Below are 17,561 nucleotides of genomic sequence, written 5' to 3' on the forward strand. Positions count from 1 at the left end.
TGTGATCACTGATCTCTCCCCTATGTGGAGAGATCAGTGGTTGTGATATGCTTTGCGATTATTGGAAAAGTACGTCAGTTCGCTTAGAGCTGCGGTGGCGTGCGGTTGTAAGATTAAGCTCCGAATAAATCAAGTTGAACTGTATACTGAATATCTCCCAAGTTGCTTCATTTGCATGATTTAGGGTGAGTGAGCGGGTGATCAGGGGGGCGTTTCATGAAAGGACTTGTCGGACGTTTTATCCGACAAGTCCCATTTTATCCGACAGTTACCATAGTAACAGTACCTCTCAGCCAATCAACATCAGAGAAAGATGTCAGATCTGACAACTTGTCGGATGAAAATGTTGATGAAACACTCCCCTGGTGTATTCAGAGGAATGAGAGAGTGTACCACGTTGCACAATAGACTTTTGTGAGCGAACCTGCCCAAAAAGAGATATAAAAGTGAGGAGAAGCGTGGACCGGGTTCTGGAGACTGCGAGACGGCAGAACGCTACACTCGACAGGGCCCGGCTACGCCCCTCAGGGGCCGCGGAACGGTTTTCAAAGTGGGGGGGGGGGGGGGGGCTGAGCCAAAAGTGGGGGGGGGGGGGCTGACCATGCTAAAAATCTCAATCATATGGTCATTTTTCCGTTTTTGTACACGGTTTTTGAAAAAAAGTGGGGGGGGGGGGGCTGAAGCCCCCCAGCCCCCCCCCCCCGCTTCCGCGGCCCCTGCCCCTTACGCCACAATATTAAGAAAAATCAGAAAAACAAAACACTTAAAATTAGATCAAAATCGTATAACGAATAACAAAGTTATGGCGATTTAAAGATTTGCATTATTTCGGTGAAACAGTTCTAGGCAGGTCTTCATGAATATTCAAAAGAGCAAACTGATGATGTCATAAATCTCATATCCCCACTTGTTCTTTTGTATTTTATTATATGAAATGAGGTTCACTCAATTTTTTTCCTTCAAGATCGAACCAAAAATATTGGATCACAACTGATTAAGTGCATTCATTGCTGCAACTTATTTCATTATAAGGGAGAAATATCGTTCATACATGTATGAAAAAATGAAACAATTATGATTTCATGTAATAATACCATAATGGTTAGTTTCGGTCATTATCGCCCATTTGGTTTACGTAGCAGACGATGCTAGCCTACTAGTATGTAGCATACTTATGCAGACCCTATTGCAAATCAAAATCAATTCCGGACTCGATATTTGCTTCCTCAAACTGTAGCTATATTATAAATATTAGTAGGCAAAGCTTTATAGTACAAGAACGTTGTTACTTTCAACATTGAATGCGTCAATTAAGTTTCTTTGGACTGTATTAATTGTTTCAAATAAAAAGAGTCTATAGGAACGGAAACTACCATACGTTAGTCATGTGACGTTGTACACAGAAATATGCCATGTTCTGCCTGCTCGATCTCAAAGTTTGGGAGAAAAATGAGATGTAACCATTATACCAGTCATAAAGTATTATACATCAAACTGTAGGTAATTCATTTAGCATTGAGATGACAATCAATCTCGACCTTTCTAACCCTTAGGGATATTCCAGGGGGAAAACAAAGGTGGTGGTGTCTCGAAAATATGGGTGGTTTTCGACCCGTTTGCCATAGCATGATTTGTGAACATGGACACTTTCAAATCAACAGCGAGACGTAAATAATGACTTAATAAATTAATGGAATTTGATAAAATTTTCGCACTATTATCAATCTCGTGTGAGATTATTAATAGTGATATATTCCGATTTCTGCAATATTACGTTCATGAAAACAACTGTTCCCTGTGTTGAAGCTGTGTGTGTGGACTTTCGGGCACTCAAATGCACGCCACTAACCATTATGATTGAAAAAGGATCGAATGTGGGGATCGGGAAAGCTCCCCAGAAATTTTGAACTTATTTATCTTTTACTGCAAATTTTCACAAACTTCACCTAAAGTGTGCACAAAATCCTTCAATTTGATTTAGTTTAGAAATACACAAAGCGAGTTTCTTTAATTTTTTACGCGTCATGCCCCCAGGAAAAAAATTCTGGTTCGGCCACGAAGCTTAGGTCTTGGTGTCAAATCTGTCGTCATGAATCGATTGAAAGACAAATTTCCTTCGAGAGCTCGCTTACTTTATTTGTAAACCACGCATTTCCGATTTTATTGGTTATAGATTTTTCATAACAAAATTTCAGTCTGTATCACTTTAAATCTATCAAATTAAGAATATTATGAACTGAAAATTTCGCATAAGGATTATTTTTTCTTGGAAAGACCTTGTCACGCTCGTGAGAATTTTGACCTCTCCAGGATACCATGCATTCATCCCGCAGCTCTAGCTTTCCAAATTTCGTCTGCCAACTTCATAAATGAACTACGTGTAACAAATGATAAACGCTAAAATTTTTATCATCATTTGTCCTGAAAATTGATAAAGTCCAACCACCATCATGTTTAAAAAGATGAAAAAGCAGATAGAGGACAAGGAGGCCAAGTCTCCTCTTCGTCCTCCGGATCAAAAGAAGGGAATAAACCAGGTAAGCATGACCAGCAGCTTGTACTACGATATTCACTGTACAGTCCCACGCACTGCAATGAATGTGGTTGAAACTTGCAATGCGTGGCGGTTAGCAGTGGCCAGTGCCAGGCACTCTAGGCGACACCCCAATACTTACCCGTGCTAATAATAAACTGGGACTCCACTCACGCGCATTTGGGCCGCCCTAGCTTAGAACTAAGCAATATTATCTAGAAATTGTTACATTGTAGTCATTAAATATGTTCTATTAAATAAATTGATAATGTTTAATCGGTACTCACCGGTTCTTTTGTTGCATTTTCAGACCATTTCTCACAATTCTTCGTAAATATTTGCGGCAAATTTTGTCGCCATAGACAGCTTAGCATCCATCTTTATTGATAAATGGAGCGCCCTTTACGATAGTTGTTAATGCCGCGGAGAAATCGTTAGGCATTTTGGCCTGTGTTCAAGGCGTTCTTTCTGTTTTATTTTTTATATTGAAGATTGTGCATTTGTTGAATAGCGCCGTCTACGTCAGGTATGAGATCGAGTGTATAAATAAACTCTTCCAAAATAATTATGATTCCGACCTGGCGCTGTTTAACTTCAATCTCTTTCACCTAAATTAGCGATGAATGCTAGCATTATAAAATATATATTATCAACGTCTGACGAAAAGAATAACCAACCGATCAGCTGACGAGAACGCGAATCACGTGATCTTCATATCAGCTTCGATCGCGAGTCAGAAGAGAAGAGCAGCTGCCCAGAAAATCAGGAAAAAGCCGTGAAAATGTAAGTTCCCCTTCATTTCTTTCATTTTTTGTTGTTGCTAACGATGCATTTACACTATAAAATTATAATTTAAATAAGAGAAAGGAATATAGCTTGTACTTGTGTCGTGATATAATATATAAATATCCTGTTCTCAGAGATTTCTAACCAAAAATACTACTGATGTCGCCTATGAGGTCCATACATGTAATGTTGGACCTCATTGGTACTAGGACTAGGAGTGGTGCCAGGCAGTGCAGCAGCAGGCACGCCCAGGCCCACTCACACTGAAAAAAAAGTCAGTAGTAGTCACCCAAGGGTTCATTACATGCCGCCGCGCACAGAAAAATCAAGCCATAGAAGTCGTGTGTTGTGGACCCAAGAAGCACTCTGGGGCTACAGTCCTACGGCTACACCGCTAGTAGTATTATTCCAACACGTGTTGGAAAAGTCGACGCCAGACGGGTACGTTTTGGCCTTGAATTTCCAGCCAATTCATAGAAATTACGGCCTAAATTTAGGTCTAACTTATTAATTATATACTAATTGTAATGTAAAATGGGTACTCACAGGTTCTTTTCTTTCCAAATTTTGTGTTTTCATCGCCTCTTCTGGCCAACTCTTGCGGCGGCTGTTGTCGCCATAGCATAGGATCCTGTACATGCAAATCCAGGGCGAGTTGTCACATGACGCTCGCGAGTCTCTAGGCGTTATGGCCTTTAATCAAGGCGTTCATTTTGTTATAATTTTATAATGACGCTTAAATATCGAAATCAATGTAGACGAGTCTGTGCATGGGGCATAACAGAGATGTTATATTCATTAAAGTGGTTTATAAATTTTATCTCGGGGGTCTATATGGACATTTATCAATTCTTTGTTCTGTGATATATTGTAATATAAATTATGAACGTCTGACAAAAAGATAACCAACCAATCACCTGACCGATCAGCTGACCAGTACGTGAATCACATCGGAGTTGATCAGTCCTCACAGCGTTTGGAACGCTCACCAAGAATTCAAGAAAAAAGACTGAAAATGTAAGTTTAACCTCAATCCATTAACTTTTAAACATTGTAAAAGATTATTTATGATGTTAAGAACTAATTCATACCAAAATTTTTACCATCCAATTTGTATTAAGGCGTACATTTGCCAAAGTCCTTGGGTGCAAATAGAAACGGCAATGTCTAACCGGTTTTATCACTTATGTCGCCTATGAGGTCCATACATGTAATGTTTGGACCTCATTGGTACTAGGAGTGCCAAGAAGTGAGATCCCAGCACGCGCGACCCACTAAAAGTACTGGCACTAGTTAGAAATCCACTGCCAAACGTGGTTCGTGGTGCGAGGTTAGTAATAGTATATACTAACCTCGCAATACGTGTGAGTGGTAGTAGTATGAGGTTCGTATTGTATACAAACCTTGTACACCGGACCGCGTTTGACCCTGGATTTCGAAGTAGTCGGCAAACATCGCCTCATTGGCATTGCTGAAGTAATATTTGCCGAAACTCCTCGCTACTCACCGGGGCTCTTTCATCATGTTCATGTCTTTCCGAAATTTCCGGTAAGTAGCAATACCAGGGCGCGACAAACCCGCTTGCCCGGGGCAAGTGAAATTGACGTGCGGGCAAGCATTTTTCAAAGTCAATTGCCCGATCGGGTAAGTAATTGTTTTGAAAATGAAAAAGATAAATTGACAAAATGACAGTAAAGTTTAAATAATAATATATTGCAATTATCGGCATTATCTCTCATACAATGTCATACTCATAGTAGTAAAAAAACAGTGGAAACCTGTCAAATCAGCGCCAATTCATCGACATTTTATCGCCAGCGTTCCCGTTCGATGGGGGCTGCCATCTTACTTTCTAAACTACACTGTGCGCATGTGCTACTAATCGACGAAGGAGCTAGCTGGGGAAACCCCTCTCTCGCCCTCAGAGCGCATGCTCTAATACATCGCCGCTACAGTACATGGACGGACGTACACGAGCGATCGCGAGCCAGTCGACTCTCGAGCTAGATCGCGCTGAATGCATGCAAGCAAGCTTCGGACTGACTCGGCCAGGACCAGGGTGACCAGACGTCCCGTATTTTATTCATTTCTAAAACATTTTAGTTTTTTTTTTAATTTTAAAAATATATAAAAACACCAAATATCAGGATTTTTGTTATGTGATTGGATTGTTTTTATTTGCTTGAAGTTTGAACTTTTTTCCTCTTTCTTTCTATCCTGATATCCTTCCTTCTTGCCCTTTTTTGTTACATATCTATTTTTATTTCCTGATCCTTTCTCTGTTAATTTTCTTTCTTTCCTTCTTTCTCTTACTTGCCTTCTTTATTACATTTTCTTTTTTTATTTCCTTCATTCCTTCTCCCTTCCACTCGTTTTTATTTTCGTTCTTTCTCTCCTTCCATTATTTTTTTTTTTTCATTCTGGCCTCCCTTCATTCTTTCCTCCCTCTCTTTCCTCCTTTCTTTCTTTCATTATTTATTTCATTTTGTCCTTCTTATTCTTTTCCCTTATACTTTATTTCCCTTTCTTCCTTCATTCCTTCCCTCCTTCCTTCCTGTTTTCTTCTTTCTTTGTTTCCAAGAATGAAGGAAACATTTTCTTTCCTTCATTCTTTCTTTCCTCCACCTTTTTTCTTTCTTTCTTTTTGTCTTTCTCTTCTTTATTTTTACTTTCACACATTTATTCATCTTCCCTTCTTTTCTTTTTTTTCTTTCTATATTCAATTCAAAGAATGACTGAAACCTTGTCACCCTGGCCAGGACTCGGCTTCAACTTCAAACCAAATAAACAATGAGTCGTCAGACTATTAAAATAGGCGACTTTTGTCATCGTGATCGGCGACCAGAACAACTTGAACAAGAAAAAGAAATGCCAAGGGCAGCGCCAGTAAATCAAGTTCAGCCAGGACAGAAAAGAATAATTAAGAGCAAAAGAATTTTTGAAAAAAAATTGGGCAAGCAGTTTTTTCTATGGGCAAGCAAATTTTTTTATCACTTGCCCGACAGAGGCCTGGCAATACACTAAAAAAAAATTAGTCATTATTTGGAAATAATAATAGTACAAAAAAAGCAAATTCTCTTACCTCGGCCTGGAAAGTGACTTCGCTTGTTTTTTCTACGGAAATACAAGGAAGCCCGTTGGTGGCGCTAATAAATTTCACAACCTTGATTCAACTCCTCGGTAATTTTACAACTGTGTCTAAATTCTTTGAAAGCGCAATTCTTATGATTAATTGGCTAATTATGGGCACCAATAAATGAAATACCTTCAAAAACATAATTCAAGATAATTATTGGCGATGATAACACTTTTTTGCAAATAATTTTAAACGATGACTAATAAAAAAAATTGAAAAAATATATGTGCCTGGAACTAAACCAGCAGTACAAGCTTTAACGAACGCCAATACGGTAAACCAAAGTCTATACAATGAAAAGATCACAGACTTCGTGTAATGCCTTGCGTTGATTTGCGTGTAAAATAGATTAGGTGCCTCGTCTTTCCCTTGTGTCTTTGATATGAATATAAATCGCGCGCCCTCTTTTGGCCAATAATTGATATCGTTGCTGATCAATTTTTATCTCTGTGAAATCTTCACTGAAGATCAAGGAAAAATACATATTTTTTAAAAGAAACTTCAAGGAGAAGTCGCCAAAGGATCTAAATGGTTCGGTAAGTGTCATAGCAGAATGTGAAATCCCAAATTATATGTTATGTTTATTTGGGCAAAAGCCCATTATATATTTGCATGTGTCGTGTGTGTCGCGTGCATATGAATGATATTCCTTCGCACGCGAGATGCAATGAACCCATGGGTGGCCCAGGCCCACCTAGTCTTGAGGACGCAATGATGATGACTTTTAAAATAATGAAATACACTTCTTCATCATTGACGTCTTGACACTCTTCCCATAGTCGCAGAAGAGAAGGACCAAAACAAAAATGGATTTCCCTAGGAAATCCATCTTTTGAAACCAAAATCACGTGAAGTTTATGAATTGTATAGATTTTCACACCTTCCTACGCCTAATGCGTAGGAAGGTTTTAAAAATTGTTATATAAAAATGTAGAAAATAAAGGTTTCTTACCTAACTGATGCCGCGTAGACCCCTCGATCCACATGTAAACAACGGAAATACGGAAATACAATAGCGTCGTCGACCCTTGAACCGTTTATGTATGACGTACTTCTGGCTAGCAATGCCGTTCTGACGAATAATTCATAGAAAAAATTATTATTTCACAAATACTAAAATTCAATACGTAATTATAAATAATTAGTTTAATACTGATAATTGTAATTACGTAATAAATTTTAGTATTTGTGAAATAATAATTTTTTTCTATAAATTATTTGTCAGAACGGCATTGCTAGCCGGAAGTACGTCATTTTGTACATAAACGGTTCAAGGGTCAACGCTGTTGTATTTCCGTTGTTTACAAACCGTTTACATGTGGATCGAGGGGTCTACGCGGCATTAGGTAAGAAACCTCTATTTTCTACATTTTTATATAATAATTTTAAAACCTTCCTGCGCATTAGGCGTAGGAAGGTGTGGAAATCAATAAAATTTATAAAGTTCACGTGATTTTGGTTTCAAAAGATGGATTTCCTAAATCTTTGTTTTGGTCCTTCTCTTCTGCGACTATGGGAAGAGTGTCAAGACGTCAATGATGAAGAAGTATATTTCATTATTTTAAAAGTCATCATCATTGCGTCCTCAAGATTAGGCCCACCGCGATGCCGACACACCTCGCTCGGCTCTGTCCGCATCACTCACACGTATTGTGAGGTTAGTATTTAGTATACTAACCTCGCACCATGAACCGCGTTTGGCAGTGGATTTCTAACTGGTGGGTCGCGTCGCGCGTGTTGCGATCCCACTTCTCCGAGACTTCTGGCACTCTAGGCGACACCCCCATAGTTAGGCCATGCCCACTCACACGTATTGTGAGGTTAGTATATATACTAACCTCACACAACCAACGTGTTTACGCGATGGATTTTAGAGTTGCCGTTTACATCGCTTCATAACGTGAATGATGTTAGCCGAAATCCATTCCGCTACTCACCAGGGCTTTTTCTGGTGAAAAGCGTTCCATTTTCAATTCTTAACATATTTTTTTATTTAAAAAGGACCCAAAAAGAGCAAAATCGCTTACCTCGGCCTGGAAAGTGGCTTCGCATGTTTCTTCCATGGAAATAAAAGGAAGGTCGTTGTTGGCGCTAATACAATTCACAACCTTAATTCAGCTTGTCGGTATTTTTTAAACTAGATTTTTTATTCATTGTATGCCCAATTCCAATGATTGTTTGATAAAATAGAGAACCAATAAATGCAATAACTTAAAAAACATACTTTTTTATTATTTTTGCTGACGATAATTTTAATACATTTTGGAAAATATTCAAAGCGATGACAAATTAAACAAAAAATATAGAAAATTCTACGTACCTTGAACGAAGCCTCGCAAGTGCCACCGTTCGTTTGTCAATTAAAGTTCCACCAAAGTCTTTACAGTAAAAAGATTGGACACTTTGCCGACTTCGCGTAATGCTTTGCATCAATTGACGTGTAAGATAGTTTTTGTTTCTAGTCTTTCCCTTGTAGTGTCTTTGATATGAAAATAAATCGCGCGCCCTCTTTCGCTCATTAGACAAAAAATATGAGAAATCGCAAGGTTGCTTTGTATTTTCATTATTTTACAAGCTCTCCAATGGTACATGTACCAAATTTGTTGGGATTCCTGTTAGCTTTCTAGAAGTCTCTGATCTCCCTAGCAAATGGACATGAATTGAAAATTGCATTTATAATACAAAAGTCAATGCTACATGTACAAGAGTCATTAACAGTCAAGTTGCCTCACACTGCATGTTCTAATGGCAGAAGGTGCAATGGCCATTCACCCCTGCATCATGGACAATTCTTGTTAATTTCAAAGTTCACAAAGTTCATGGACAATTTAAATGCATTCTTAGTTATTCTCAGATTTGTTTTTCAATTTGCCATTTTGAAAATCTTCCCAAGATTTAATTGAATTTGCTGTATTTTATTTAGATATACAATTTTTTTCAGCCTGAAATATTCCTTATTAACGTCCCAAGAGTTCAAGACTGACTGGATAAACTCACACAATAATGCGAAGTATAAAGTATCTTATCTCTAATAACCTTGCACAACAGGGTCCTGCCATTAATACAAAGAGTTGTGATTGATCTGATCTACATACCACAGCTACATGTATGGAAAACCAGCAACACAAACATCCAAAATTATGCATGTTTAGACTGATTTCTAGATGACATTTAAACTCATACATTCCTAGTTCTCTTGATAATTCAGTGCGTTTCTCTTTTGTTCAACATAGTGCAAATTTCCCGTCGAAAAAATTATGATCATTATACATGTAATTGATTATAGTTGATTTTTAATCAGATTAATCACTATGGCCTATATTCTGAAGTGAGGTTTAACAGACCACGGTCTAACTATGTGCTAAAATTAAGGGAAGCCAAAAACTCCAAACTTTTGCTTATATTGTACATTTCTCATATTTGCTATTTTGTTTCCCTCTGCTTTCGTAATGAAGAAAAATACTTCAATTATCATTCCCAGACAATTATGAACAATTTGAGTATCAAATGAGTTAATAAATTGGATGTGAACTGTTAAGGATTTGTGCCCAATTGGCTCTCCATACTTGAACCACAACTTTTAACCAGGGTTTAATTTAAACCCGAATTCAGAATACAGGCCTAAGTATTCACAACTCTTTTTGAGATTGGACACAGGGATTCTGTACTTTATATCTTCTTCACCTCTTTGCTCACTATTTTCTGTGTAACTAACAGCCCATCAAGTCCCCAGGTGTCGGAAATACCAATGCTAGTTCTACTCCATCCTCGACACCAGATTCGAAACCTGATCGGGATTCCCTAAACTCAAGGAGGCCCCAGGTATCATACACAAATGAATGTCAGTTGTGTGTGTATCATCATCCCGCTCAATTTCATCCCATAAACATCATGATATATCATTTAAAAAATAGAGCATATATATATTTTAGGTCAAATTGTGGATAAAAGTGTACAGTTATTCATCATTTGACCATCCAGTTTTATTTTTTACCCATTTGATTTTGAATTTGTTCTATTTTCCATTATGTTGTGTAAACCATACCGGTACTCCTTCTACTTCTACAACGATACTCAGCAGGATCCATAAGTCAGGATGTAGTGCTAAGGAAATATCTTGGGTGCTCATCTGCAGTGCATACTTGTTAGTGCTTTTAAAACATTGTGCTGTTTGTGCAAGTAAAAATCTAGTTCCTTGATAGGCATAGGCACATTTCATTCTGTAGCTCTCTGAATGTTAAACATGTGTTACATCATTACCACACCCAGTGTGCCATCATGTGAACGTGTCATTTATCTTTCAGTTTCATAATCCACAATACATGGAGGAAAAACAGCACTGAATTGAATGACTATATTTCATTTTATTATGACTTGGGTGACAGGTTAAGCATTAGTTATGGATGGCAAATGATATTGATCATTAAAATTAATCCTCTTTAAAATTGAACATTTGCTGCATTGAACTTCGCCATGAATAATTTAGTCTAGTACCTGAGTCTCTACAAGCTAAAAGTACCGTATGCCTTTGGTACTTGTACATGTATAGATCTAGCAACTTCACAACTAATACTAGAAAAACAGAAAAAATAGTTCGATGTAAAGTGAAGTATTATTTTTTTGCATTACTATTAGTTTAATTATCATTTAGTATAATTAGGATAATAATGATGATGAGGTTGATGAATCATGTTGCTGTGTTGTCAAATTATATACATTTTGCAGTATTTGAATTAAATTTATTGTGACTGATTTAATGATAATGATTGATATTTTTGAATGGTTGATGGTTATGAAATGATGATAATGATGATTAAACATTGAATAATTATTATCAGAATGATAATTATTCAATGTGACAATATATTTATTTATTTATTCTATATTTATTATTATTATTGATATTGTTGCTATTATTATTATTATATCATGATCATTATCATTGTCACATTTGTATTATCATTTTTATTCTTACTTTTATTTCTAAAAATATTACTTTTTTTCTTATTGTTATCACTACTATTGTAATTGTCATAATAGCAGCATCATCCTTTGTGTACTTTGACTCTAATCCATTCTTTACCTTGTTTTGCCCACCAGACCCCCAATGACAAGACCCCCAGCGGTGCGGAAGCCAGACCTAGAACCCCTTCCTCTACCAGTACTACACCAGGAACCCCTAACCAGGGACCTCGGAACAAAGTCAGCTCATCAGCTCCAGAGGCTGAACAAGCAATCATCAAACAATCAACACCCTTGGTAATTAGCTCTTACATGTATACACTCTTGTTTGTCAGCACTTTTCAATGCTAAACAATTTGATCATCGCCAGCTGTATATATGTATATAATATTGACTGGCCTTGAGGGGAACATCAAATATATATTGCCCGCAACAGAACCATATTGGCCTGAGGCTTTAGATGAGGGCAATATGGTTAAATAATTTTGTTATCATCCAAATCAGATATCTAGAGCAAAAATCATGAAAAATTAAGAAATATGGTTTTATTGTGTCATGTTTATATATCAGGGGCTAGACTCTGCGCTTTGCTATTTTGATGTATGTGGTATATTTTTGAAAATAGTTGTAAATCCATTTTATTTTATTATTAAATTTTCCATCTGCAGGAAAATGCTGCAACACCGCCTCGGCCTAAGCAAGGTGCACCCCCATCCCTGGGTGAAAGCCCCCTCTTCCCTCAGTACCAGGCCCCTACCAGCGTCTATGAAGCGCCCTCTGATACCGAGAGCGAGATGGAAGAATCGGGATTGACCATGGATTCCATGAGAAAAGAAGAGCTGTTCCAGCGCTATAAGCTCATGGAGAGGAGCTCGTTCAAATACAGGACAAGATATAAGGAGGTGGGAATCTGGTTTTTAACATCCCCATTACAGTTATAGGGGCAGCACTATAGGGGAAGGGGCAGGGGGGACTGCCCCTTGATTATTCAAGTGGTTTTATTTTTTTTAAAAGGAGGAGAAAAGGAGAAAAAAAATAGGATAAAAAGATGCATGTCATGCAACTCAGGAGTACCTTTGCATTTTCTTTTATAAATTGAATAAATTATTAATTATCTTGTCCCCACCCCTTTTCAAAATGCCCTGGCCATGTTCAACTACAGTCACCAGTTCACACGCATCTCCTTATTGATGACTACATAGAAGTGTGCATCCTCTGTGCATGGTCTGCCAAATGTGGTGATGCTCTAAATCTTGCATTCAACTTGGAATTCAATTGTGACATATAGTCACATTTATTAACATCTTTGGTGAAATATTACCCTGTGCATGTACAAACAGAGTTGGTGGTCATTTTGTTAAATTCTGTTTGGATTCACTTTGTGACCTTTACCCAATGGAATTGATCATATTATTTATCTCTAACATAAAAGGCTGATATCCTTTTGAAGATTTATTTTATCACTACATGCCTTCTCTTTGACCAAAATAGTATGGACTATCAATATGATGTTTTATATTTTCTCACAAATACTTGCAGGCCTCAGGAGCGTATAAAGACTTACAAAAGGAAAATGAGAAAATCAAGGTATGTTACAATATTCTGTGGTTGCCTAAAAGTAAACTTGCATTGCAGGAACATTTTTGTGATTTGATGTTGATGTGTGTCATTGGACGATTCTGATGATGTTGTAGCCATCTGCTTCAAATAATTGATGTGCAAAGATGCTGTTTTGGATTATTTTAAATCAAAAGAATTATTTATAAATCACTATTATTAGTACTGTTGTATTAATTATTATGATTATTATCATTATTATTATTATTATTGCTATTATTATTATTATTATTAGTAGTAGTAGTAGTAGTTGTAGTAGTACAGTAGTAGTAGTACATGTAGTAGTAGTACTGGTAGTAGTAGTAGTAGAAGTAGTAGTAGTAGTAGTTGTAGTATTAGTTGTAGTAGCGATAGTGAACATGTCAGTATTTGGCAGTAATTGTACATGTTAATGTTGTTTGGTGCAAAAATTCTGTGGTAACTTGAATAAGGACTGTCTTTAAATCAGAAAATTTCATATGAATCAATGATAATTTTCTACATCATCTCTATTTCCTGTCCTCTTTTCTCTTTTTTTGTAGAATATCATGTCACAAACTCAGGATAAAGCACTCAGGAGAATATCAGAACTCAAAGAGGTAAGAACTTAATATGGCAGACATATTGTTGCTGAGGAGAAGAATGAGGAGGAGGAGAAGGAGAAGGAGGAGGAGAAGAAGGGAAAGGAAAAGGAGGAGTAGTAGAAGAAGGAGGAGGAGGAAGGAGGAGGAGCAGTAGTAGAAGAAGGAGGAGAAGGAGGAGTAGTAGTAGAAGAAGGAGGAGGATGAAGGAGGAGAAGAAGAAGTGAGAGAAGAAGGAAAAGTGGACGACAAAAAAAGAGGAGAGGAAGAAGAAAAAGGAGGAGAAATGAAGAAGAAAATGAAGGTGGAGGAGGAAGGAGAAGGAAGAAGAATAAGAGAAAGGAGGAAGAGAAAAAGAAGGAGGAGAAGAAGAGGAAAAAGAGAAAAAAAGAGTGGAAAAGAAGAGAGGGAGGAGAAGGAGGACGAGAGGGGAAATGAGATGCAGAAAATAAGAAAAAATAATGAGAACGAGAAGCAGAAGGACAATCTAGGGGAGGAAGATAAGTAAACAAAACTAAACCAACAATCATGTAAACTTTTATCTTTCAGGCAGCTGAACTTGACAGGGGGGCCAAGATGCACATGGAAGAAACATTCCGTTTATCTCTCGAAGAGAAAGATGAGATGGTAAAAGTACTACAAACACAGGTGAGATTATACACCATTCTGGGTGGGTGTTTCATAAAGCTGTTTGTAAGTTAGGAATGAGTTAATGAACGACTGATAACCCTTCTAGTGACCAATAAGTATTAGGCTATAGCACTTGTCACAAGAAAGTGTCACCAGTTTGTTAAGTAATGTGTAACTTATAAACAACTTTCGGAAAGTGCCACCTGATCTTTTACTTATCAGTGCTCATCAGTGATAAGTCACTGTTTTAGGCTATGAAAAACAGCCGTGGAACATTGAATATTACACAAATTAATTTATTTTTGTATATGCTTTTCACCTGGACTCTGCCTTGGACAGATTTACAGAGGTCCTTGTACTTGTGTAGTTATAAATGTACACATGCAATACATTTGTTTTCTCATACACCCTAGTTATAAATAATAGTTTATCTACATGTATTCATACATTAGAAAATTAGTACATTTGCCAAACTGTTTGCACTAAATCAGGGACTTATGAATTGAACATAGGATAGATATAGACTCAGGATTAGTATGCCATTCATCCACCCTTTTATATGTTGTTGAATACATACACCATGCCACAATTTAATCAAGAAATATCAGTTTCTTTTCTGTGCATTTGTTATTCATACCTACCCCGGCAATAGATAGAGTCTACGCATGGGCCTATATTCTGAAGTCAGGTTTAACTTAGACCATGGTCTAACTCTGTGCCAAAATTATGGGAAGCCAAAAGTGTCAAAATTTTTATCAAGTTGTATGTTTCTTTTGTTTACTGTGCTCTTTTCTGACTCATCGATGGGGAAGACAATCATCTATTTATACTTCCTAGACAATTATGAATTATTTTAGAGCCAAATGAGCTGATATATGATATCTCTTCCGTTAGTGATTTATGCAACAATTGGCTATCCATGCTTAAATCACAACTTTAAACTTGAGTTTATGTTAAACCCGACTTCAGAATACAGGCCTTAGTGTTTCCATCCATCTCCTGTAACAGGTTAAATTATTGAAGACAGGAAAGAGTGTTGATGAGACTGATAGCTCAGATAAACCTCCTGCAAGCCCCTCTACCCTAGCAGCCTCAGGGGAGGGTGATACTGCTACCATGGAAACAGTCAACAACCTTAAAGAAAAGGTTAGCAAAAATATTAAAATATGATATGAATTATTTGACCTATTATGATGCAAATATTACTTAAAAAAAAACAATATTTTGAAGCACTATGCCAGCATTTCCATGCATCAGTGGAGTAATGATGGATTACAAGACTTGACAGGTCTCAACAAAACAACACAACTTGACAGGTTTCTTGTGTTATGTTCTTTATTTACAATTTTTTTCTCATACTTTAGATGGTCAAGTGCCAGGCATTATTTGTTGTCAGTAGTTTAAAATGAAAAATGCTAACATTTGAATTACATTTATCTGCTACTAAAGTACAGTACGACATATAAGATTTGCTGTCAGGTGACTACTGATTTCAATAATACGACGCAGCAGAACACTCTTTTGAATATAGGGGTTTATGTTTTCATATGCAGGTGAAACGCTTAGAAAACTTGCTTGGAAAATGTAAAGAAACCATTGGCAAGAACAAAGAGAGGACTGCCCAGCTTGTTAGTGAGAAAGAAGCTACAGCAAAAGAACTAGAACAATTAAAGGTAAGATTTATGTTTCCATGTTCACGATCTTCATTGATTCATTCAATGTCAATCCATTCATTAGTGAAGAAATTGAGTGCTGCCCTCTGCTGTTTTGCGTAACTGACTTTTAGCGTGATATTGCTTGGCTCCCAAGTAAAGCATTGTAAAATATTGTAAATTGATGGGCCTATCCTGTTGTATGCAGTAGAATGAAATGAGTAATAAATGAATAAATGAATGACTGAATAAATTGGTGAATAATTAAATAAAACAATCTATATTAAAATAAACAAATAAATTATGAAAATAAGTAAATAAATAATATTCTAATCAAATAAGAAAATAACTATAAAAAAATTAATGAATGAATGAAAAGGAAAGAAAGAATGAATACTAGATATGATTTGATTAATTTATAAATAAGCAACTAAATAAATGAATGAACTAATTAAGATCGTTACCACAACTGACATGTCTACAGACTTTTTATAGAAATATTTTCTCATTACAATGACAAACTATAGACTCTTGCTTGATGAAGAACTTCATCACTAAGTATATATTTTTGCATCTTGACCATTCACAGGAGCAGCATAGTCTGGAGCAAGCCAAGTTTGCTGAGAAACTGAGCAAGGCCAAGGACGAGCTTGACCAGTCCGTCGAGGAGAAAGCCTTGGCCATTGCAGAAACCAAACAGATGATGCATGGTGAGCTTGAACACAGAGAGCAACAAATCTCAGAGCTGAGGGCTAAAGCACAGGCTGCTGCCAATGAAGCTGAGATGCTCAAAGCTGAAGGAGAGAAGAACAAGAAACAAAGTAAGTAAAATATATAGAATTTTTCCTTTGCCATTTTTCTCCTTCCTCCTCGTCTTATTCTTTCTCTCACCCGCATGTTCTGCTCTTTTTCTTTTCCTCATTTCTGTTCATAATTTCTTTTCCCTATTCTTTTTCTTCTTACTTTTCTTCTCCACAATACCTTTTCCCCAATTTCCCCTCCTCAACCTTCTTCTTTTCCTTTTCCTTTTTTCCCCTGTCATCATCATATTCTTCTTCTTCCTTCTTCTTCTTCTTCTTTTTGTCCTCCTCCTTCTCCTCCTTCTTCTCTTTCTCCCCTTTCTCCATTTCCTCCTTCTCCTCCTTGTTCCCCTTCTCCCCATTTCTCCCTCTTCTTCGTCTTCCTCTTCATTTCCCCTCCCCCTCTTCCTCCTTTTCCTTTTTAATATAATCTCACATATCATTGCCCACGGAATGTGCCGCTCTTTCAGTTTGATGTGATATTAGATGTCAATGAGTGTTTAGGGCATGGTGAGACATACTACATTGTAATACTGCTTTTGGTTCTTTTCACAATATTGCGTGTGATGTGTCATATTTTTTATATTGATGGATCCTTCATCATTACCCTGTGTATTTCTTTCAACATGAGTTGTCCAGTATCAAAGAAAGTTAAAATTATATTGAAGCATGTAGGAGTAGAAGATAAACATTTGTTTACGAGATAGAAAAAGATTGAGAAAGGGAAAGAGTAAGAGAAGTAGACAGAATTAAAAAAACAAAGAGAAAAAAAGACAAAGCATGATTGTGAGGGAGAAATGTTGATAATGTAGGTAGTATTTCAAACTTTAGAAAATAAGATTTAAAACAGACTCACAAATGAATAACAAGATACATTTACATTAA

At 36.9% G+C, this 17,561-nt stretch overlaps 1 protein-coding gene across 1 annotated transcript in view; it reads left to right on the forward strand.

Annotated features, from left to right (window-relative positions):
• The first annotated feature begins 2,335 nt into the window (after positions 1–2,335).
• LOC129274136 (golgin subfamily A member 4-like) overlaps positions 2,336–17,561 on the forward strand; it is a 23,454-nt gene continuing 8,228 nt past the window's right edge. The window contains exons 1-9 of the mRNA XM_064108729.1: positions 2,336–2,537; positions 11,556–11,714; positions 12,086–12,319; positions 12,957–13,004; positions 13,556–13,612; positions 14,144–14,242; positions 15,233–15,370; positions 15,778–15,897; positions 16,466–16,697. Coding sequence (XP_063964799.1) covers positions 2,451–2,537; positions 11,556–11,714; positions 12,086–12,319; positions 12,957–13,004; positions 13,556–13,612; positions 14,144–14,242; positions 15,233–15,370; positions 15,778–15,897; positions 16,466–16,697 — 1,174 coding nt within the window. The 5' untranslated portion in view covers positions 2,336–2,450. The remainder of the gene's footprint in view (positions 2,538–11,555; positions 11,715–12,085; positions 12,320–12,956; positions 13,005–13,555; positions 13,613–14,143; positions 14,243–15,232; positions 15,371–15,777; positions 15,898–16,465; positions 16,698–17,561) is intronic.

Source organism: Lytechinus pictus, chromosome 13 (assembly GCF_037042905.1).
Source record: "Lytechinus pictus isolate F3 Inbred chromosome 13, Lp3.0, whole genome shotgun sequence".
Taxonomy (NCBI): domain Eukaryota; kingdom Metazoa; phylum Echinodermata; class Echinoidea; order Temnopleuroida; family Toxopneustidae; genus Lytechinus; species Lytechinus pictus.